At 38.3% G+C, this 25,023-nt stretch overlaps 1 protein-coding gene across 2 annotated transcripts in view; it reads left to right on the forward strand.

The window, feature by feature from the left end:
• Positions 1–25,023, forward strand: part of ADAMTS17 (ADAM metallopeptidase with thrombospondin type 1 motif 17) — a 523,726-nt gene that overhangs the window by 291,647 nt on the left and 207,056 nt on the right. For both annotated transcript variants that reach the window (XM_069098470.1, XM_069098471.1), the window contains 2 exons: positions 12,952–13,118; positions 23,233–23,360. In XM_069098470.1, coding sequence (XP_068954571.1) covers positions 12,952–13,118; positions 23,233–23,360 — 295 coding nt within the window. The remainder of the gene's footprint in view (positions 1–12,951; positions 13,119–23,232; positions 23,361–25,023) is intronic.

Raw genomic sequence — 25,023 nt, forward strand, 5'->3', positions numbered from 1 at the left:
ATAGAAAGTAAACTTTGAGGGGAAGGTGCTATCAGCTGGACAGGGGATGGAGAGGGTGAAAGGCCTCCTGGAGGAGGTAACACTTGAATTGATCCTTAAAGGAAGTTAAGGATTCCAAGAGGCAGCTACGTGGTGCAGTAGATAGAGCATCAGGCCTGAAGTCAGGAAGGTCTGAGTTCAAATCCAGCCTCAGACACTTACTAGCTATGTGACCCTGGGCAAATCTGTTTGTCTCAGGTTCCTCATCTGTAAAGTGAACTGGAGAAGAAAATGGCAAACAACTCCAGCACCAAGAAAGCGCCAAATGGGGTCACAAAGAGTTGGACACAACTGAAACAGTGGAACAACAACAAAGAGATTCTACAAATCAGAGGTTAGGAGGGAAGGCATTCCAGAATAGTCAGTAAAAAAGGCATAGAGTTAGGAGATAAGAGTGTCAGGTCAAAAAAAGGAAGTAGGCTAGAATGGCCGGATTATGGAATGCTTAAGAGGAGAATGTAGATAAAATTGGAAGGGAAGGAAGGAGTCACTTTGGGAAGGGCTTAAAGGGCCAGACAAAGGACTTCATGGTGGAATTTGGAGTCGATTAGTGAGCAGGAGAGATGACATGACCACACCTATGCTTTGGAAAAACCACTTTGGCAGATGGGCAGAGAATGAATTGGAGTGAGAAGACACTTTTGGCAAGAAGACCAACCAGAAGCCTATTGCAATATTCCAGGCAAGAGGTGATGAGGGCCTGATTTGGGTGGTATCTGTCTGAGTGCAGAGCAGGAACATATGTGAGAGATGTTGTATACAATGAAATTAGTCATCTGATTGATAGATGGGATTTGGGTTTTCCATTTCTTCAATCCCTCTCTGGGCTGTCTTTTTCTATCCACTTACATAGCCCACCTACCACCTTCATTCAAGCCCTCATCATCTCTCCCCTGAACTGTTGTAATAACCTACTTGGTCCCTCAGCCTTGGTTCTCTCTCATCTTCCATTCCTTTTCTACTCAGCAGTCAAACTGGGATTATTTTTAAAGCCTGGGTCTAAGCATTTTGTTTACTTAAAAGTGCTCTGTTGCCTTCAGGAGAAAAAAACCTCTGTGTGACCTTTAAAGCCCTGAACAGTATGGCTCCTTCTTTCCTTTCCAGGCATCTCACTCCCCTTTATACTTTCTTCATTCTACTCAACTGGCATAGTACTGACCATGAGGTGCCATACATGACAGCCTATCTCCCCACTCTCTGTCTTGTACCAATTGTTCCCCATGCTTGGAATATCCTGCCCGTCACCTCTCCAGCCTCTGAGAAGCCCTAGTCTCTGTCAAAGTCTAGCTCAGGTGCCCTGTGATCTTTCCTGAATCATCCCCCCTTCCTACGCCCAATCTTTAGCATTCTCTTCTTCTTGAAACTAATCAACAACCAATTTTTAAGCACTAGGCTCTGTGCAAATGAAAAAGCAAAAACAGCCCCCACCTTTTGTGTTTACTACTAACACAGTTCAGTTGAGATAAATCAACTCAACTTGCCCACCCTTTTTCTTCATCTGCAAAATACAGACAACACCTCGCAGAATCGGGAAATACCAGCTGTGATAATATGTGTGGGCAGTCCCGTGTAACTCTAAAGTGGCATAGCCATGGAAGCTATCGCTATTGTTATCTTACTTCTGCAGCATCTACCTCTCTAATGTGCCCAACTAGTCACAAGAATATGTTTTCGTCTCCTAAGCTGAAATGGGAGATGCAACATGGCATAATGGTGAGCACATTATAATAATTAATTGTTGGGATAGGAATCCACTTCTCTTAATCACAGATATGTAGAATTAATGCCATTAAATAATTCAGCAAATATTCCCTGGGCACTTAGTATGTTAGTCACTGTGTAGGTTAAAAAGAAGCATAAGGCATGATTTTTGGGCCCCAGCTTAGAATTCTAGTTGGGGAAATAAGATACTGATAGATCAATGGACAGATAGATAGATTGATTGATAGATAGATGGATAGGTGGCTCGTGTATCAGTCAATCAGTAAGCATTTATTGATAACCCATTATGTCCCCGTCACTGTGCTAAGTGCTAGGGATACAAAGGAAAGCAAAAAACGGTCCCTGTTCTCAAGGAGCTCATGTTTAATGGAGGAGACCATATAAAGCATTTATTTACCTACAGTTAAGCTACAGGATAAGTGGGAGGTAATTTAAGGGAAATGCTATCATTAAGAGGATATATATACATACACACACACATATACGGGGGAAGCTAGATGAGATGTTGTATAGACTGCTAGCCCTGGAGTGAGCAGGACCTGAGTTCAAATGGGGTCTCAGGCACTTACTAGCTGTGTGACCCTGGACAAGTCACTTAACTGTGTTTGTCTGTGTTTCCTTATCTGTAAGATGAGTTCAAGAAAGAAATGGCAAACCAGTACGGTATCTTTGCCAAGAAAACCCCAGTGGGACCATGAAGAATAGGACAAAACTAATCGACTAAACAATAAAAACAACACACATATACATATATAACATATACACACATATATAGATGTACATATATATGTATATACACACATATGGATGTACTTATATGTATATGTACATACATACACGTGCACATAATACTAATATACATACTACTATATATTATACACACACACACACACACACACACATACTACTCTTCAAATTCTGAATCCAACACAGTATGTGTGACCCTTGGGAAAGTTCCTTCACCCATCACTACTCCAGGCAACTCACTATAGGTTGTTGAGCAGTAGTTCTGTATTGTTAAAGTTCTCTGCTCCGCTGAAATCATAGGTCTGGACACTACCTCTCCCTTTTCCCCTTATGGAGTTACAATGACATAAATATTTTCAGGCGTAATAAGAAGCAGCCTGGTACAGAGAAAAAAGGATCTGCATTCAGATCACAATCCTGCTACTTGCCAGCTCTATGATCTTCCTTTGAGCCTCAGTTTTCTCCTCTGTAAAATGGGGGTGAACTCTGTGCTCTCTGTGGTCCCCTCTAACTCTAAATCTGTAACCTTATGGCTTTTATTCTTCCCCATTTTCTGGCCCCACTTTTTGTCCAGGTCCCAGGCAGTTCACCCTCATCTGTGACTGGCACTGCAAGCTTGTTGAAATAATTATCTAACCATGCCATTTTGCTGGGAAAAATGAAGGCAAATCTTCATCTGGTTCTGTAGAACCCTGAGTTGTTTAGCAGCAGTGATGGCGGTCCGGTACTTCCAGGAGACATGCAGCATGGTGACAGTAATTTTATTAAGTCTAGGCAGGAGTTTACAGCTTGGCTTTTTCTGAAGGAGCTGACTTGGTGTTTCTTATAAAGCACAGCTGATCCGAGGCCCTGCAGCCAGACTGTTGACCAAAACAAAGTCCATTCATTGTCTCACTTCTTAAATCACAGGGTTTCCTGAATTGGAGATTCTCACAAGAATTTCAAAATTCTTTTTGCTTATGTACATTCTAGCCTTAGAACATGTGACCTCCCTTCACTTCATATTCCTGGCCCCTTTCCCTCTTCTTCTGCAGCTGGTTTATTCACTGTCCAAAAATATTGGCAAGAGATTCTCCTTTTTTCTATTCAGTCTTGCTCCTTTCAGCTATTGGAATTTTTATTTCTTGCCAACTGACATTTAGGCCTTAGGGACTATCAGTATTTTTAAACCAGTTGCTTTACCTGCTTGATTTGGCCTGTAATTCGTGGGACTGTCTTTATGAATCACCTTTGATGGCGAGGTAGATGGTTGTTAACCAGTCCTGGTGCTGGTGCTCAGTCAGAGGGCAATTCCTTTGGTCTTGGGGGTGGAGTAGGTAGGTGGCTGGGTGGAAAAAAGGAATGCCTGAAATGCTTTGGTATGAAAGGCATGACCTATCAACAAGAGGGTGATGGGAAGATTAACGTAGCATAATAAGTGGAAATGTATTAATGTTACCATTTGCTGTCACCACATGAGAGACATAAGAGAGGAAACCAGCAAGTATTTAAAAATAAACTGGAAGAACAGGGTGGAGTGGATTTATGTGCCTTTGATTGTTTTTTACTTCCAATGTGAAGCCCCCATATGTGCACAATCAGCGTGCCAGGGGGACTGGCATTCACATGGATAATTGTTTAAAATCCAAGCTTAATACACTCAAAAATAAGTTACACGTGTTACTTGAATACCTTTCAGATGAAAACCTAAAACCAAGAATCAGTCTGTATTTCATGGACATTTTAAAGCCCTGTGGCACTTTTATTAATCCTTTGGCCTTGTCTTGTGTCACTCATCACAATTCCTGGATATCTCCTTGAAAATCTGGAACCACAGGAAATCCTACTCTCTTGCTAGAATTAAAATTGTGATTTTTCTTTTTTTACTTGTCTTCATTCAATAAAGTAAAAAATAAAGGACTCCTTAGTTGCCACCTGCCCTCTCCCCTCAACTTCCACTCCCCAATTCTATCCAACGCACATGTGGGGAAGAAACAGGATTTTTGCAACCTACTACTACCACCACCACCACCACCACTACCACCACCACCAATACCACCACCAGCACCACTGGTCCTTTATATAAACTGTCATTTATATAGTTCCTTAAGGTTTACAAAGTACTTTTTTTTTTACAAATAATATCTCATTTAATTCTCTCCAACCCTGATAGGTGCTTTTATTTATAGATGAGGAAACTGAGGCAAATAGAGCTTAAGTGAGTTATTCAAAGCCACACAGCTAGTAAGTGTCTCAGGTAGAATTCAAACTCAGGTCCTCCTAATTCTAAGTCTAGAGCTCTTTTCACTTTAATGCCTAGCTGTATATATATAAGACTGGCCCATATTATCTCTTTCCCCACTGACCTCTGCCCTTTTAAGTCCCTGTAGCTCCTAATTTACACATATGTTCCAAACTAATCATCAATTGGAAAGACTTAGGAAAATAAAGAAGCAAGAATGTAGATAAATGCATTTTTAAATAAATTGTGTAATATACCCAATTCTATAATATACCTAAAAAGTAATAAATTTTTTACCCAAGAAAGCCCCTTGTCCACTTTTCAATAAATTTAGTGGCACATAAAAATGTGCCCAAATAACAAGCTCCCTGAAAATTACAATGGACCAAATAGAAGTCAATGACTCCACGAGACAAGAAGAAATATTAAAATAAAATTTAAAGTGTTTTAAAATATTAAAACAAAGTGGAAAATGGGGGAAATTATAAGGTATTTCATAGCAAAAATAATTGACCTAGAAAACAGAATGAGGGAAAAAATTAGGAATCATTGAACTACCTGGCAAAAAAAATTTAATAAATTTAATAATGAATTTAATCTAATGTAGATTGTTTTAGGAAGCTCCTCTCATCATAGCAACTGGAGGTCTGGTGTGTGGGCATCAGAAATGGGCAAGGGTTGATCAGTCCTTCAACATGAATTGACTTTATTACTGTAGAACTGAAGAATATATTCCATGAGTCATTTCCCTGTATGGATTTAGCCGTTAACCTAATGAGGTAAACGATGTCAGGACTAGATAACCTCATACCATTTATCTCATCCTGAGCATCATTCAATTCTATTTAACAAACATCTCATATCTAACTGTGTGTGAGATACTTGCTAAGCTCAGGGGATAAAAAAATAAAAACAAAGTCAAAACAATCTTTACCCTATGTTCTAGAGCTAGCTCTCTACTAAGGGAATATAATATGTATTGAGATGAGTAATTGAAGTATATAGTAAATTTGATGAAGGGAGACAGGAAAAAGTCACAGCACATCATTTTTTCCAGCCCAAGTTGGCATAGGGAGATAGGTCTATGGACACTGGGGACAATTCTGAACAGGAGCAGGACACACAGAGTAGACTAGCACAAATGAAAGGCAGTAATACCAGGACAACACCAGGATGTCTTAGATATACACAGAAATATCAAGATGGAAACAGGTATGAGCTAGAAGCTTTATTGTCCATAACCCAGTTCTGGGACACAGAGCAAGATCAGGAACGTTCAAAGCTCAAACCAAGGGGATAGGGGTTTAGATTCTGCCCTCGATGAGACCGCTTTGGGAGCACTGAAGGCTTACAGGTTCCCTGCCTAAACTGTTCCATAGAACTCACAATAACACAACACTCAATACCCATGGAAAGTAAAAACAGGACTAGGTCAGACCTTCCCTCTAGAAGGGCATAGAACCTGGCCTTAACCTCATAGCTGAAGCCAGGAAGGCTGGAAGAGTGAACAAACAGGAAAACAATATCACTATAAAAAGTGATAATAGTTATGGGGATGTTTAAGACACAAAACCAGAAGAAGGAAATGACCCTAAAACATCTGTAACCAAAGCCACAAAGAAAAGCAGAGTTGAAGCACAAATTCAACTGAAAAAGATGAAACAAGAGTTAAAAGCAAATGTTTAAAATACTTTTTAATAAATGAAATGAAAAGAGTATTAGAGGAAAAATAGAAAAGAAATGAGAGCTATAGAGAGAAGAATTAGGTAATTAATAGCTTGGCACAAGAGGTTTAAAAAAATGTGCCCAAATAACAAGCTCCCTGAAAATAATAATGGACCAAATAGAAATCAATGACTCCATGAGACAAGAAAAATTATTAAAACAAAGTTAAAAGTGTCTTAAAATGTTAAAACAAAGTAGAAAAAGGGGGAAATTATAAGGTATATCATTGCAAAAATAATTGACCTGGAAAATAGATTGAAGGAAAAAATTAAGAATCATTGAACTACCTGGCCAAAAAAGAAAAAACAAGATCCTCAGCACAAAAATATCCTTCAATAAATTGTAAAAGAAAACTACACAGATCTCTTAAAGCCAGAAGGCAAGGTAGAAATGGAGGGGGAAGATGGACACTGGCCACCTTCTGAAACAAACCCCAAAATGAAAACTCCCAGTAATAACATAGCCCAGAGCTTTCAGGTCAAAGGGAAAATACTGTAAGCAGTAAAAAAGAAAGAATTCCACTACTACAGAACCACAGTCAGAATCACACACGCACACAAGCAATTTAGCAGCCACAATTCTAGAGAAGGAGAGAATGTGGAATACAATAGTCCAGAAGTCAAAGAATATAAGCTTACAACCAAGAATAGTTACCTAGCAAAACTGGGTAAAATCCTGCAGGGCACAAAATGGATCATTAATAAAATAGAGGACTTTTAAGTATGCTTAATGAAAGGTCCAGAACTGTATAGAAACTTGGAAGTTCAGACACAGGAGTTTAGAGAAACATGAAAAAGTAAACATAATGATAAAATACTACACAAAGATTTTTACTTACATTCAAATATGGGCACTTGTCATCTTCAGGGGGTAATAGAGACAGTCTGATTAGATAAAGCCTGGGAATGGTTCTCCTATATTTGGTTGAACTCAAATGAAGAATGCAAAACTGGGGAAGAGTAATGAGTACTGGATAAGAGGGGAAAAGGGAGAGGAAAATGGGGAAAATTATCTCACATAAAAGGAACGTGCAAAGAAGAGTTTATATAATAGAAGGATAGTAGCACTTGAAGCTTACTCATCTGATTTGGGGAAAGGAGGGAAGAATGCGCACACACACACAGAGTTGGGTACTAAAATACATTTCAAAAGGAAAAGAGGAGGAAAAGGAGGAAGGGGAAAGTAGAAGACATATGGATTAAGGGTGTGTAATAAGGGTTTTCTTTTTCTTTTCTTCTCAGTTGGGGGTGGGATAAGTTTTGAGGGAGAAAAAGTGGATTTTTGCTGATTGAAATACATATATGTATATATATGTATGTGTGTGTGTGTATAAATGTGTGTATGTATACAGAATAAGATGAACTTCAGTAGCAACAAATGTAAATTATTATTCTTTGGTTCAAAAATTAATTTCATAAGTACAAGATGGGAGATACATGGCTAGATAGCTATCTGTCTGAAAAAGACCTGAGAGTTTTATTTATAAGCTCAATTAATCAACCATGAGATGTGGCAACCCCAAAAGCTAATATGATCTTAGGCTGTTTTAAGAGAAGCATGTCTTGGGGCAACTAGGTGGCTCAGTGAATAGAGCACCATCCCTGGAGTCAGGAGGACTTCAGTTCAAATCTGGCCTCAGACACTTGACACACTAGCTATGTGACTTTGGGCAAGTCACTTAACCCCAATTGCCCTCCAAAAAGAAAAAAAAAAGAGAGAGAGGCATGTCTTTCAGGAAGAGAGAATATGTTCTACCTCTCATCTCCATGCCTTTTCAGTGCCTGTTAGAATGTTCTTTGTCCTTTCTCTTGCCTCATTGAATTCCTTATTTCCTTCAAGACTCATTCAAAGTTGTTCTCTTCAAAGTTATCGTATGATCTGTTAACTGCCAAGTCTAATGGCTTTATTCAGGCTTCATCCTTTTGAACTCTCAGCTACTTTTGACGCCATCATTTTGACGCTTTTCTTGATGATTTCTTCTCTCTGTGTTTCTTTGATGCTGCTATATGCTGGTGCTCCTCCCTATCTAGCCTCTCTTTTTCAGTCTCCTTTGCTAGATTTTGTCCAGATCATGCCCACTAATGGTAGGTTTGCCACAGGGTTCTGTCCCAGGTCCCTTTCTCTTCTTCCTCTCTACTGTTTTGTTTAATGATCTCATCAGCTCTCATGGATTTGTCATCCCTAAACTGATGATTCTGAGAATTATATGTCCAGATGTAAACTCTCTGTACCTCTAGTCTCATATCTCCAACTCTTTATTGGGCATTTCAAGCTGGGTGTCCTATAGACATCTTAAACTCAGTATGTCCGAAGCTGAACTCATTTCCTTTCCTTCCAAAACCACCCCTCCTTCTCTGTTACAGTTGGGGACACCACCATTCTCTCAGGCACCCAGACTCCCAACCTAGATGTCATTTTCAACTACTCACTTTCTCACACTCTCCCACCATTTTGAAACTGTATATTTTAACTTTGTAGTATCTCTCCTCTATGTCTTCTTCTCTCCTCTAATACTGCCACCATCTTACTACAGGCATTCATCACCAAATGCCTAGATTATTACAATACCTTGCTGGTTGGCTTCTTGACTCAAGCCTCTCCCCATTCTACTCTGTCCTCCACTCAGTTATCAAACTGATCTTCCTAAAGCACTACTCTAACCTTGTTATTCCCCCATCCTTGCCCCATTCAGTAAACTCCAATGACTTCCTTTCACATCCTGGATCAAGTATAAAATCTTCAGTCATCCAAAGCCCTTCTTAGCTTGACCCCTCCTACCTTTCCAGCCTGCTCACATCTCACCCCACCTCCTTACCAGTGTATTTTGCAGTCTAGAGACATTGTTGTGTCCTTTTTGTTATTCCTTGCACGAGGTACTCTTTCTCTAGACACCAGATGCTTTAACCAGTCATCTGCCATGCCTGAAATGTTCTCCCTCCTCTCCTTCATCTCCTGACTTCCTTAGATTCCTTCAAATTCCAGCTTAATTCCTACCTCTATAAGAAGATTTTCCAAATCACTCTTAATGGCAATACTTGCCCTCTATTGATCCTCTTCATTTTATCCAATATCTATTGGTTCATACACAATTATTTTCATGGTGTTTCTCCCTTTGTATTCCTTGAGAGCTAGAACTTTCTTTTTGACCTTCTTTATATCTCTAGCACTTATTAGCACCATGCTTCCTGGCATCTAGTAGGTACTGAGTAAATGCTCATAGATTAAGTACCACCTTCATCATGAAGCTGTTCCTGACTCTCCTTGCTGTTTGTGATTACCTCCTTAATACCTGTTGCTTTATATTATATTATTATGTATATTCTTGTATAGGTATGTCATCTCTCTCCTTATAATGTAAGCTCCAGGTCAACAGCAGTCTCTCTCATTCTTCTTTCAGTATCCCCAGGGGCTAATACAGTACCTGGCAAATTGTCAGCCCTTAATAATTGCTCATTGATTAGTTGATCATTTGGGAGGTGATCATCCAGCTATTCTCTGTCTTCCTCAGACTGTGGTTATGTCATCTTCTAGGGGCCATAGTTTAAGAAAATTGATAAGATAGTTTCCACAGAAGAACAATCGGGTTGGTAAAAAGCATTGGATTTATTTTACATGAGGATCACTTGAAGGCCCTAGGACTGCTTAGTTTGAAGGAGAGAAGACTCAGATGAGAGATATCATAAGTGCCTTTATGTATCTGAAGGGCTGTTATATAAGTGATTGGGCTTGTTCTGCTGGTCTGAAAAACAGTGAGTAGAAACTGCAAAGATGAAAACTTAGACTTCATGTAATGAGAATCTTCCTAACAATGATAGCTGCCCCAAAGTAGAATGGGCTGCCTTGAGAGATGATGGGTTCCATGTCCTTGAACTATCCAAGGAAAGACTAGATGACCACTTGTCAGGCATATTATAATCGAGATTCCTTTCATCTATGTATTGGACTCAATGGCCACTCAGGTAATGTCCAAATTTCAAATTCTTTGAATCTAATGATACTGAGTAGTTTCAGCAGAGTAATAGCTTCAGAAGCCTACTTGTAAGGGGTTGAGAAATGTGTATGGTAGCATATAAAAAAGGTCAACGAGAGTAATCAGCTCTAGGAGTCTGGTCATGAAAAGGGGGGCAGATATCATAAATGATAGTTGGTGGGATCAAGGGCACAAGTAAAGGGGTTAGCCTGGATATTTCTCCCTCAACTACTGAAGAGAAGATGAAAGCAAGTGAAGACATGTCAGGGTCTTGAGTTATAAAATAGTGGATATGGCCTTCATTTTCTCAATAGTCTGCTGAGTTAGGGAGAGGATTTGGGAACAGAAGAGAAAAGAGAATCAGAACAGACACTATCAGAAGTTTGGTATTCAGGGAAGAATAAAAAGAATGCACAGCAATGAAGACTTAGTTGGGATCAGATAACATGGATTTGTAGAGGGCCCAGCTGCATTTCAGCATATGGATAGAGTTAATCTCAAAGGAGATGATACCTGGAAAAAAGGGAGATGAGCTCTCCACTAACCGTGGGGAGCAAGGAATAGGCTGGTTGTTTCTTCTGGATGTGTGTGTGTGTGTGTGTGTGTGTGTGTGTGTGTGTGTGTGTGTGTATACTGGGGCAACGGGCATGGGAAAAGGAAAAATGAACACTGAAGAGGGTGACCACGGTGAAGTGTCTTCTTGAGAGTCACTTCTGTGTTATTGCCGCAAGATAGATTGAAGATGAGATGAAGGGTAGTGTGTTCAATTCTTTGGGCTTTATTATGCTTGCCTGCAAAATGAGGGCTGTTTGGACTAGATAATCCCAAAAGCATCTTCTGGATTTGAGATCCTTTGATTCCTCTCTCACATATCATTCTCCTATACTCCAGAAGCCATGGCACTGCCATTTACTTAGTGGCCTCCAGTGGTATTACAAGCCAAGGGCCTCTGAAGAAATGATAAAGCCAGAGGGCTTGTCTGGTAAACCCAATCCCATCACTAGAGTCTTCCATTTGAACCACAAGTTCTTTAACAGCTGAAACTGTTTTCTGCGTATTTCTCATCCTGCCAAGCATAGCACAAAGTAGGCATTCAGGAAATGTTGACTATTATCACATTTTAATCTTGATTTCTCATTGACATTCTGCCCTCTTTATTCTGATCTTCCCTAATTAAATAGAGGAGGAAAAATTGAGTAAGTGTTCCCCATTTTCTGGAAGTCCTCTTTGTTACTCTTCTGGGCACTGATAATAATGGTGTTCACACAAAGCAGGCATTGAACAATTGAATGAATGAGTGAATTTCTCATCTCTTTCATCCTAATAGGAAAACCATAGGAAGGATACATGGTATAGCAGAAAAAAATGCTACATCTGGAATTGGGAGAAACCTGGGTTCAAATCTCACCTCTGACACTAAGTAACTATGGGCAAGTCACAACCACTCTGAGCCTCAGTTTCTTCAACTGTAAAGTGGGGATAATAATATGAAGCAGCTAGGTGATACAGTGAAAAGAGCACAGGACCTGTAATCAAGAAGACCTGAGTTCAAATATGGCTTCAGATATTCAGTAGCTGTATAACCCTGGACAAGTCATATAACCTCTCTAGGACTCAGTTTCCACATTTGCAAAATGGGAATAACAACAGCACCTACCTCCAGGGTTGTTATAAGGATAAAATGAGATAATATTTGTAAAGTATCGTGCAAATCTTAAAGTGTTCTATAAATGCTAGTTAATAATAATTATATAACATTATTATTATAAATATAGTTATAATATATAGACTTGTGAGGATCACGAGATAATAAATGTAAAGTGCTTTGAAAACTTCAAAGTGCTATATAAATACCAGATGTGATTATTACAGATACAGTAAGACCTTGTATTTACTTATTATCAAGGCTATCTTCCTCCAGAATATAAACTTAAGTAACCTGTTTAATAGTCTTCTTCTGATCCCCACCTCCCAAAATAACACCGAGTTATTGTCTTTTTTCTTTTTTTTCTTTTATTTTTTTAGAGGGGAGAAGGTAGGGCAGTTGGGGTTAAGTGACTTGCCCAAAGTCACATGGCTAGTTTTGTGTTAAGTGTCTGAGGCCGAATTTGAACTCAGGTCCTCCTGACTCCAGGGCTGGTGCTCTATTCACTCTGCCACCTAGCTGCCCCGTCTCTGTTTTTTAAATGGTGAATATGGTCAAGATCTCAGGTTTTAGTTTTATCTGAAGATGGGTTTTATGGATTTTCCTGTATTGATATTCTTCATTTTCTCTTTCCAATTGTCTTTGATTTACAATTTTAAAATGCATTCTTCTGATGGCTTGCTTAAGCATGTAGCAAATGTGCATCAGGGGTTTGAGAGAAACAATACAGTCTGGAAGAACAGATGGATTGCCTTGGAGATGTTTTTTCTTCCTCCCTCTCTCTGTCTCTCTGCCTCTTTTGGCAGGAAAGGAAAAAATTTATCTACACCAGCTAATTTATGTGCCTCCAATTAATGACTGACCTGTTCTCTTCCTTTTCAGCCCTGGGCCAGGAGGCACAAATTGCTGGGGAGCAAATGTGGAGCATACTGTTTGTGAAAATTTACTCTGCCCTAAGGGAGTGCCTAGCTTCAGGGATCAACAGTGTCAGTCCCATGACCGCTACAACTACAAGAAGAAGGGCCCTCTGACAGCTGTCATCATTGATGGTAAATGGATTAGCTTCACTTACAGTGTGTAGTTACTTCCTTTCCTCCCATCCCCCCACCCCCAACCTCTCCTCTAAAGGTAAAAGAGAAACCCACCCTGGATCAGTAATTGAGAGTCAGGAGTCATTACCACCTCTGCTTCTGCATTAACCTGCATAAGGAGTAGTATTGATGAGCTTCAGGGACTCATCGCATCTGAAAGCCTAGCAATTTTCTAAACTCCTATGTGGACAAATAGAAGGTTACTCAAGTGCATCCTGCTTGTCTTCTATCCCGATCCAAATCACCAGATGGCCTGACTTCTTTCTGAACTACATTAAGGAAAATTGTACTCACAGTGACATTCCTTGCATCTCTCTCTTTCTCTGTTCTTTCTATTATTGTTTTGGTGTTTCTCTATCCTTTTAAAACACACGACACACACACAATCAGTTTGAGCTTAATTTTACTTACTGATAAAAATGGAGAAAGTTTTGAAAATAATTTATAGGTTTGGAAAGATAACTTGAAAACACATTCCCTTTCTTTGTTATTCCATGGATGTTGTCCTAAATTAGGAAAATCTCTCCCCTAAGGTAAATTTTAGAGTGTGAGTTTGAGAGTCAGAGGACCTGAGTAAACTATCCTGGCACTGCCACTTACCATCTTGAGCAAGTCAGTTAAAATTTTGGCCCTTACTTTACTCATCTGTAAAATGAGGATGTTGGATGTAGGTCTTTTCCAAATCTAAATCTGTTACTCTATTAATTCCCAATGTTGAGGAAACCTCAAAAGTACAATTTAAAAGTATAACCTCTATTTAATAAAGATGAAGGAAAAGAGAACTTTAGTAAGCCTATCAACTGGAATTGTATCTACTTATCTATAAATAAAACTTTGCATGAGTATAATATAAGCTGAGGAAAACCAAAACAGTTCCAGGAAAAGGAGGTAAACTTTATTTGACTTGTGAAAGATGAGAGAGCCTAAAGAATTAAAACCCTATTTTAAGTCAAGACATAAAATATCTAGTAGGAAAATGGGGCATTCATCTGGACCAAAGCCTAAATTCCGCATTTATTGTGACCAGCATTTATTCCCTATTACTTAAATTATAAGATCAACTGAGCATAACTAAGTGAGGATATGACCAGGCATCATTTTAGTCCTAATGGACCTCACTAAGCAGCTTCTAATCCAAAAACATGACTCTTCAGCTATGGATTGAGGTGGAGGAGATAATGCCAAACTCTTTCTGACGTTCTAAATGGTAGCAGATGACTCAAAGAAATTCTACTGTGGCTTAGTTTAAAAGTACCAGATAATTATCCAGTCACTTTACTTTTTTTAAGTCCTTTTTTTGTAGCTAGAATCTATGTGTCTAGTTGCATCGTCATATAACAGATTTTCAAAGTTGAAGAGCTTGCCGCCATCTCCCCCACCCCCACCCTTTTCCTTCAAAAACATACAACCTTGTCAGAATGGAAGAGGGAGAAACAGGGTCTGGTACAGAAAGGAATGCTTATAGCTTTAGGCATCAGCAGTCAAAAAATGAGACCTTACCTCTTTTCTGCCTGGCCATTAATCTGACACAGGAGGAGACAGGAAGACTTCCAGATGTCCCAGTAGAATCCAAACCTCTAATCAGCAGGGAGATAACAAATACTATAGCTTTCTTTTTTTTAAGGTTGGGTTTTTTTTAAGTTTTTTTTTTCTCTCTGCTCAATGACTGATTATGATGAGAAGGTGCATTGTTCCAGAATTTTCAATAGGCTGTGGCCCTTCAGGTAAAGACTTTGGAGCCCCTTTATGTCTACTCCTATTTTGTTTCAGCAGAAGGTTGTGCTGTAAGAGAGGCTAGCTAGACTATTTCATAAAATGATAGAAATATATCAGTGGTTTTGTCCTTGAATGTTTGTTTCTCTTTCAAAGTTCTCTTTTGCATTTGTTTTCAAATGAAGAAATCCTGTCTAAATCTTTGTTTTCCCCATGCCTCTCTCTCCAAGTATAGGTTAGTTTTCTCTTTAATTTTTAACTCTTCTCACAAATCAAACTACTTATTTGCCTAATAATTACAACTTCTTCATTCTTATTCATCATCATTACAGAAAGTTAACTGAAGGGCCTTTTTTTTGACAATTACTTAATCATAGTCCTTAACTTACTAGGTTCTTTATTTGCTTTTGCCCACTTTTTTTAATGACTTCTTTGCTGATTACAATAAGATAGCACCTGGCTCTGAAGGGCCTCTGAATAGCACCTTGAAGAGATCCCTGTATTGTTAAATAATTCTTGATAATAATAATAAAGTTAGAAAGATTATTACTTTGGAGGAAAAGCCCTGAGAATTTTTCAAGGACAGCTTCACCGATCTTTTTTTGTTAGTGTTGTGGTTTCTTCCATATTTGATTTTACTTGAGTTTCAAAAGGAATCAGAGGTCAGGATTTTTTTTAAAAGAGTATTTCATGATTTAAGAAAACAAAATAATAAATGCCCAATTCAGAGAGAAGCTGCATGTTACAAAAATGAAACTCTGTTCTTCTTAAACTTCCATTTATAAAAAGTCACAGTTACAGTAGAGCTCCTGATATGTGATTCCTGTGGTCTGACTCTTGACTCCATTGAAATGCATTATAACTGCCCTATTCATAGTGGCATTGCCATCTTTGGTGAATTCCTTGGCTCCAGACACACACTACAAGGAAGGAAAGACTAATTTTTTTTCTTTTTCCTTTAAAAAATTATTGCAGAAATATATTTTCCAAAGGGGAGCTTAGGACCACAAATTAATAACATCTACTCCCCCCAAGAAGACAAAAGTTTCCCTTAGAAAATGGTGCTAAATAGAAAAGTATTCAGATAGCAACCTATTTGTACAGCCAGTTGCCAAGCCCACCCAATTTCTCCTTTCCCTATAAAGTCTTTCAAGAATTTAGTCCTCCTTCTCCTCCGCCTTCTCCTCCTCCTCCTTCTTCTTCTCTCACTCCCTCCCTCCCTCTCTCCTTCCACTCCTCCCTTCCCCTTTCTCCTCCCCCTTTTCCTCCCCTTACCATCTCTCTCCAGTGAGTTCTTATAGTAACTTGGCAATCAGGGCTCATGGATTTACTTCACAGCCATCTTCCTTTCCACTGGAACTGGCCTAACTACTTCCATAGGAGATATCCCCTATCCTAAGCATGCATCCTGAAAATAGGCGTTAAAACAGATCAAGAAAACTATCTTTGAAAGTAAATTAATTTCATCCTTCATTCCTAAAGTCATTTCATACAACCCACATGCCAATCCTTTGCTCAGCTTTTTAAAAGGCAGGTCCCACTTCTCCTGAGAGAGAATTCCATAGCTACAAAAGGAAACTGAAGGCTCTGGAATTGTTCGAAGTTAGGACTCAGCTCTATCTAGCATCCATCGAGCCATTAATGAGAATATCATTTATAGAAGACATTGAATGAAAATAAGAATAAAACAGAGAGCTACATTGTCAGTCATGTACATGCCATAGTGTTATAGCTGTGTAGAGCATTTAGAGGGTTTTAGAGAGATCTCATTTCTTCTGGGCTCCTTACATGATTTCATAAAATTTCAGTTTTGGAAGGGACCTCAGAGATCACCTAGTCTATCTCATAGCTGAAAGAAGAATTTCAGTTGCAACCTCCCTGACAAATGGTTATCCAGCCTTTGCTAGAAGACCTCCAGTGGAGAGAAAGTCGCCATCTCCTGAGGCAAACCATTCTACTTAGATAACTCTCACTGGTAGAAAGTTTTTTCCTGGATTGAAACTTAAATTTGCTTTCTTATATCTTCCATCTATTTGTTGTTATTGTTGCTGCTGTTCTACTATGACGGGACTAAAAGAATAAATTTAATTCCTTTTCTATGTGATGGCCCTTCACATGCTAGAAATGGCCTTACCTTCCTTGCCTGATCTTCATTTGACATGAATTCAAAACCCTTCCCCATCCTTGTTATCCTCCACTGGACAACTTTCCCATTTATCACTTTCCTTCTTAAATTGTGGCTTTTAGAATTGAGTGTGGTACTCTAGATGTGGTCGGACCAAGGGAAGGAATAGTGGAACTGTGACCTCTGCTTTCCTGACTGCAATCACTGTTGACTCACATTGAACTTACAGTTCACTAAAATTTCCCAATCTTTTTCATATGAAATTCTATCTAGTTCTATCCCCCCATACTTCATACTAGTAAAGTTGATTTTTTAACCCAAGTAAGATATTACATGTATTCTTACTTAATTCCACCTTATTTCATTCATTTTATTGTTCTAGTCTTATCATATATTTTTGAATCCTGACTTCATAATCTAACACGTGACTATCTCTTCCAACCTAAGTTCATCTGCAGCTTAAATCAACATATCATCTATACCTTTATCTAAGTCACTAATAAAAGTGTCACACTGCATAGTACTAAAGAGATCTACTCTACTTGAAACTTGAAAACCTCCAAGGTGACATTTAATCATTGACTTCTATTTGAATCTAACTTAATTATACTATAATTTAGTCAATATCTTTCTAGCTTTTCATACATATGTATTGAATATCATATCATGTAGTTTATATTCTATATCATAGTATATAATACATTATAACATATAGTTTCATTATATGTGTATATTGTCTATGTACACATATATACATATATGTGCATACAGATACACACATATATAAAGGAAGCATAATGTAGGCATCATAGTGTAATGGATAGATAGGCAGAAATGAAGTGGGGATATGGGTACAAGAGAAGGACAGATGGCAAGAGGTCCAGATTGCTTAAGTGGATGGTTTAATGAGATAAGAACCATAATCTGTTCCAGTACCTTTAGTGATTCAGTAGTATAGGTCAGTAACATCAGACTCAAATAGAAATGAATCCCTGCCCACTGGCTGCATATTGACTTGGAAAACCACAAACTAACATTACCTATATTGTATTATATTTTTACTTATTTTGTTATACATTTCCCAATTACATTTTAATCTGGATCTGGGCTGAACTTGGGAGTTTTGAGGCTGCAAGTTTGATCCCTCTGATCTAGGTGATTTTGTATTTATCAGTAAAGATAGCTAAACTCCAAGGCAGGAGCTCCAAAAGCCTATTGTATTAACTGCCCCAGAAGTAGGGAGCATGATTTCTGGGGATCCAGGAGTCTAGATGGTATGATACTATATGGGAAAATTGGGTGGATGATTCTACATTATCTTTCCTTGGAGGATAAGCAGCTGCTTCCTGTCAGGATATACAACTCCCACCTTTTCAAGAGGTGCCTACCATTTATTTTCATGGCTCCACTTGTTAAGTTGTCCTTTTCCTTCCCTTCCTGCTCTATATTACCTTCTTCCACTGTCGAACCTTTCTTAAAAGGGTCAGGTTTCACACTCCAACTCTTCAGATCCTTTTTCTTCTTGTCTTTCTCGCTGAAGTTCTTCAAGGTCAGTTTGAAACAGTTCTGCCAAAATTGGGCTCCATTCCAAAAATTCATGCTCTTCTTAGGTAGTTACCTTACTTGTCCAAACAACCCATTTTTTCTCCCAAGACTCTTTTCCCATTTCTAGGGGAAGAAAAGTATAAGTGGGATGTAAAATATGTTCTTTCCTTGGCCTTTAGCCAAGTTTTGCTGCTATAAGGGGTAAACTTCGCAGGACACACAATTTAGAGTGTGAGTGGAAAGATCATTTTTCTGTGACTCAGGAAGCCTAGAATCTAATCCTGGCTCTTCTGCTACCTGTGTGACTAACCTCTCTGAGCCTCAGTTCCTCAGGGAATTGGATTAAATGATCTCTTAAGTTTCTCCCACCTTTAAAATTCTGTGCTTGGGGGCATGCTGTCAATCTACAGAAAAATATAGAAGGAAAATATTTACTCCAGGGCTCATTCATACCAGCCACCGGTTCATTCCAGGGAGGATTTAAACCCCTTTTCCCAGGTAACTTGATTAAACAATAAAAACGTAAAGCATGTTGTAAATCTCCAAGTGCTATATAAAAAAGCAGCTATTGTCATTATTAAAATAAAAAACTCAAATCCTCATCTATCTGCACCTTACTTGGGTTATTCCACTTAAAAGAAAAAGCAGCTGACTATAGTCCACTAGGATATAGTAAAACCTAACATTTATGTGCAATTCAAATTCTGCCCTCTCTTAGCAACATCAAACATCTTGAACTCCCATCACTTTGGAGTCCTCTCTTGTAGCACTTTTATTCTGCCTTATATCATAACTTATTAGCATACTTATCTCTTATGCTAGAAGGTAAACTCCTTGTGGATGGAGAGTATGCCTTATTCATCTTTGTATCTTTCATAGTACATAGAACATAGAAGGAACTCAATAAATATTTATTGGATGTTTGGGTGAATGAATGGTTATTTAAAAAAATATTCAACTACTTCTAGTTCCCTTTAATTTTTCTTTAAATCACTTAACTGAAAAGTTAGGGCCCCTATTTTATTTCTCAAAACAGATTTTTCCCAAGATAAAATTTCTATTTTCTTACTTTATAAAGAGCCTGAGTATAAGAACCATTTGCTAACATCTCCCTCTCCAAACCGTAATAAAGAAAGGAGTTCTATTGAATGGTAGTAATAATAATAGTAACAATTGCTGGCATTTATAGAATGCTTTAATATACCAATCAATTAGCAAACATTTAAATGGTACAATACAAAGAGCCCTGGGTTTTGAATCAGGAAGACCTACATTTAAATCCTTCTTCAAACACTAGCTGTTTGACCCTGGGCAAGGCACTTCACCTCTCTGAGCCTCAGTTTTCTCATCTGTAAAATGAGGGGGTTATACTCATTCACTTCTATTCCAGCTCTAAACCTATGCTTATGTGATCCTTTGATTTATTAAGTATTAGTCCCTGTGCTAGGTGCTGGGAATAAAAATACAAAGAATGAAACAACTTCTATTCACAAAGAGCTTACATTCTAACGGAGGAGACAAAATATATTTATAAATATATGTAGAATAAATATTAAGAGAAAAATACAAATAAATACAAAACAGTTAACTACATGGTAGTTTTGAAAGAAGGGCACTAGGCTGTGGAAGGATTAGGAAAGTTTTTATATGGAAGGTTGTACCTAAGCTGCATCTTCAAGGAAGAAGGGTACCTCTAGGAGACAGGGGTAAGAATAAAGTGTACTTCAGGCATGTGGGACAGCCAGTGCAACATAATGGAGATGGGAGATGCAGTACTATGTATTATGGACAGAGAAAATGCCAGTTTAACTGGATCCAAGAGTATGTAAAGAGGCATAATACCCACTTCAAGCTAGAAATAGGTTGGGACCAAATTCTGTGGGTCTTAGAAACTAAACAGAGGACTTTATATTTGATCCTGGAAACAATAAGAAGCCACTGGAGTTTGTTGAGTAGGGGAGCCATATTCCCAGATCTGCACTTAAGAAAAATTATTTTGGCAATAGTATGTAGGACGGATTGGAGTGGGGAGAAACTTGAGGACAGGAGATGAATCAAAAGGCTGTTAACATTAATCTAAATGAGAGGTGATGAGGGTCTGAACTAAAGTGGTAGCTATGTGAGGCAGGAAAAGGAACTATTGTAGAGGTAAAATGACATGATTGGCCACCTGAATAAATACGTGGGATGAGGGAGAGTGAGGAGTCAAGAATAATGACAATTTTGTGAAAGGAGGAGCCTGGAATAATACTTTGGACAAAAATCATAAAATTTGGAAAAGGGAAAGGTGTTGTTGGTTTTTTTTTGGGGGGGGGGCCAGTGGAGGAATGAGTTTGGTTTTGGACATGTTGTGTTTGAAATGTCTGTAGAACATAATTTAAAATGTCTAATGGACAACTGGTGAAACTCAGTGGAGAGACTAGGGATGGATATTTAAATCTGTATGTCACCTGCACGTAGATAATAATTATATCTGTGGAAACCAATGAGTTACCAAGAAAAAGAATGTCAACAGAGAAGAGGGCGTACAATAGTACTGGGGAACACCCATATTTAGGAGGCATGAAATGAATGATGTCCTAGCAAAAGAGACAGACAAGAAGTACTCATACAGATAAGAGAACCAGAAAAGAATAGTGAACAACTATTTGCATCATTATTTCCATTTTGCAGATGAAGGTTAGCCTCAGAGAGCTTTAGTGTGCATTTCCTCCTGTAAAACTTTTTACAGGAGGTCAACACAACTTGGGTAGTAGGTCTTCCTTTGGATTCCTTGATTTCAGTACTAATGGAACATAGAGTCATCCATAGGTATCCCTCATTCTAGGTGGCTGGGTCACAACTTTTGCTAGTCATATATCTCTGCCTATGCCACTTTTAATTTTTATTCTAAAATTAAAAAACATGAAATAAAATGAGCATTTATGAATCTATATACACACACATATATATAGTTATAAACAAAATAATTACACATAAAACTGCAAATCTCCTTTACAGTGAACTTGTTTGTAGTGCATTAATATAACTATTTTCCCAAAGCACCTCCAACAGCGATCCCCTTTGCCAGTATGATGGGTATGAGGTGAAACCTCAGAGTTCCTGCAGTTTTTCCTGGCCAATATGCTACAGTTAATTTACTCCCACCCTACATCTCTGCATTTTTCTTTTTGTGATCCATGACTTTATATGTGGAACATCAGAGTCTAGATATAGAATAGTCTCAACAGAGAGGACTAATTGACAGAATCTAATATGACAAAACATAATAAGGACTACCCTTGCATTCAGAAAGTCAAAGGCCCAAGTATATAGTAAAGGAAATTTTAATAGAAACTCATGCAAAAAAAAGTCTATGGCATTTTAGTTAACTACAAACACAATATAATTTTATAATAGGGCTACAAAAAAAGAAACGTAATTCAGTTTTAAGCTTAGGAAACATCCTGTGCACAATAAGAAAGCTAATAGTTCTATTGCACTAGCCAGATCACATCTGAAATGCTGTATTTTAAGAGAGACATGGACTTACTTGAAGAATATTCAAAATGAAGATAATGAGGAAGATGAGGGGATTGAAATCCATGTCAGCGAGGAGTGGTTCAAAGAACTGGAAATACTTAAATTGGAAAAGAGAAAACTCATGGGAAACTTATGACCACTGTCATCAAACATTTGAAGAACCACCATGGGAAGGAGATTAGATTCATTTTACATGTTTCTAGAGGATGGAACTAGAACTAATATGGTCAAACCAATTCCCTTGCAGGGAAGCAGGATTTTAGCTGCCAAAAAGAAATTAAAGGGATTGCCTTATTGAGTTCTTTGTCACTGAAAATGCTCAAGTAGAAGTTTGATGATCAGCTCTCTGGGATATTGTAGAGTGGATTCTTAAATCTTGTAGAAAGTTGGATCAAATGACCTTCCTTCCAAGGCTAAGATACTATGACTTCTCCCTTGGGCATTTTTTGTTCTCTATATGTTGTTTTACTTTGTCTACCTTGTATTGCTTATAAGCACATGTTTCCCTAATAACTTCTTGCTCAGTTGTTTAAAAAAAATGCAAAGCAAGGGGATTGTTCCAGAAGATGAAATTTTCTTCTTGGACCCATTGGTTGTAACCTCATATCCTTTCCAGGGAAGTTTCACGTACTTAACTCCCCTTTCTGATTACCCTCATTCCCTAACTGTAGTTGAAGGCATCAAATTCACCAAGTAACATGCACCACTCCCCCACCTTCCCCCCTCCCACTATACACACCCACCTAAGGCATGGGAAACCTGGTCATTTTACCAGTATATCACATTGTAAAATGTTTGATGTTAGTACCTAAAAATGCTCTTAAAGAAAAAGTAAATAATTTATGTGTAAAGTAGGGAGAAAAGATTTGGAAACAAAGGAGGGAATCGAACAACATAATTACATTCTCTCTGTGTGGTTCTATCATTCTCTTCATCTCAGGACATCTTGATTCCACTCCTTTCCTCTGAATGTTTAGATATCAAATATGTGGGGGGTCTAATGGGTTATATTTTCAGTGACTTGCTTAAAAAAAAAAGAAAAAAATTAGGCACTTGCTGTCCCACTTTTCATTTGCCTGATATCACTTCTCTTTATAGTTGCTGTTCTTATTCACTCATTCACACACTGATTCCTGTACAAATATGTATGTAATTTTTTCCCCTCAGATAAGCCTTGTGAGCTCTACTGCTCTCCTCTGGGAAAGGAGTCTCCTGTGCTGATAGCAGACAGGGTCCTTGATGGCACACCCTGTGGGCCCTATGAGAATGACCTCTGCGTAAATGGCAGGTGCCAGGTGCAGTACCTTTCTTTCTTTTTTCATTTCTTGAATAGTATACCAAGAGGAAAAGAGACCACATTACACATTAAAGTCAACTTTAGCTCCCACCTCCAACAATCATTAGCTGTGTGACCCTGAGCAAATTACTTCTCTTCCCTGGCCTTCAGGCAACTAGCAGCCTACATTAGTAGAAGGAATTATATGTATATGTGGAGAATATATGCATATATGAAGAAATATATGTATGTATATATATATCATATATACATATATGGAGAGACAGACAAATTAATTTTACTATTAACAGGACTAAAATATAAACCAGGGATGTGCTTGGTGCTCCCACTGGGGTTCAATTTAGAGAAGGTCTCCTAAGAAGAGGCCTTTTAAGATAGTGCCTAATGACACAACATCCTGAAATCTAATTCTGTGAGGCACTATCCCTAAAGAGCTCATTAAATAGTTTGCATATATGAAGGTATATAGCTATATAAATATCAGTCAGTTAGCATTTTGAAACTAGATGGTGCAGTGGATATAGCACTGCGTCTGACATCAGGAAGATCCCTCTTCCTGAGTTCAAATCTGGCCTCACACCCTTACTAAATATGTGACCCTGCACAAGTCACTTACCCCTGTTTGCCTCCATTTCCTTATCTGTAAAATGAGCTGGAAAAGGAAATGGCAAACCACTCCGGTACCTTTGCCAAGAAAACCTCAAATGGGGTCACAAAGAGCTGAAGACAGCTGAAATAACTGAACAACAACAAAAACCACTCTCCTATGTGCCAGGCACTGAGCTAGACACTGAAAGTAGAAAAACCAAAATAATACAGTCCCAGGTCCCAGTTCTTAAGGAACTTAAATCATATCAGATAGATGATGTGTACAAATATAAATATATGCATAATAAATACAAAATAAAAGGGGTCATTTAGGAAGAAAGGGTACTAGTCCTTTCCTTAGAGGGAATCAGAAAAAACTTCAAGTAGAAGAAAATATTGCTTAAGTTAAATTTTCAAGGAAGTTGGAAATTGCATAAGGCATAGGTGAGGACAGAGAACATTTCAGGCATAGGAGATGGGCAATGTAAAGGCATTGGGGGTAGGAGGGGGTTCGATGAAGAGATGTATGTGAAGAACTCCAGAAAGTCCAATTTGGCTAGATAGTAGAACATGGGAGTATATATGATGATACAGGAAAGGTAGTTTGGGTCCATGATATGAAAAGTCCTCAAAATTAAGCAGAGACTTTTAGAAAGAATCACTAGAATTTATTGAATAGGGGAATGACCTGGTTAGACCTTGCTTAAGAAAAATTACTTTGGCAATTGTATGGAGAATGGATTGGAGAGGGAAGAGACATGAGACAGGAAGACCAATAGTTCAGGTGAGGGATGATGGATAGAGAAAGGAGAGGTCAGAGGAAGAAGAAAGAGGGAGCTTCTTAGAAAAACCTGACGTCTGGAAATAAGGCCAATTCTGTTGATATGAATTAAAAACTAAGTACGTTCCTCTGGTTGGGACATGTCACAAGCCAAGCATCTCTATTATTATTTTGTAAATACCCTGCCTACTAAAGTCGGTATCTTAATCTTATTTCTAAAGCTGTGCTTCAGTGAAATGTTAGGAAATTAGCAAATGACATTGGCAAGTCATTAAGAAAGACAAATCTGAAT

The sequence above is a fragment of the Petaurus breviceps genome, unplaced genomic scaffold (genome assembly GCF_028583685.1).
Source record: "Petaurus breviceps papuanus isolate PSGF00001 unplaced genomic scaffold, PetGlider_PUasm1.0 37, whole genome shotgun sequence".
Classification (NCBI taxonomy): Eukaryota; Metazoa; Chordata; class Mammalia; order Diprotodontia; family Petauridae; genus Petaurus; species Petaurus breviceps.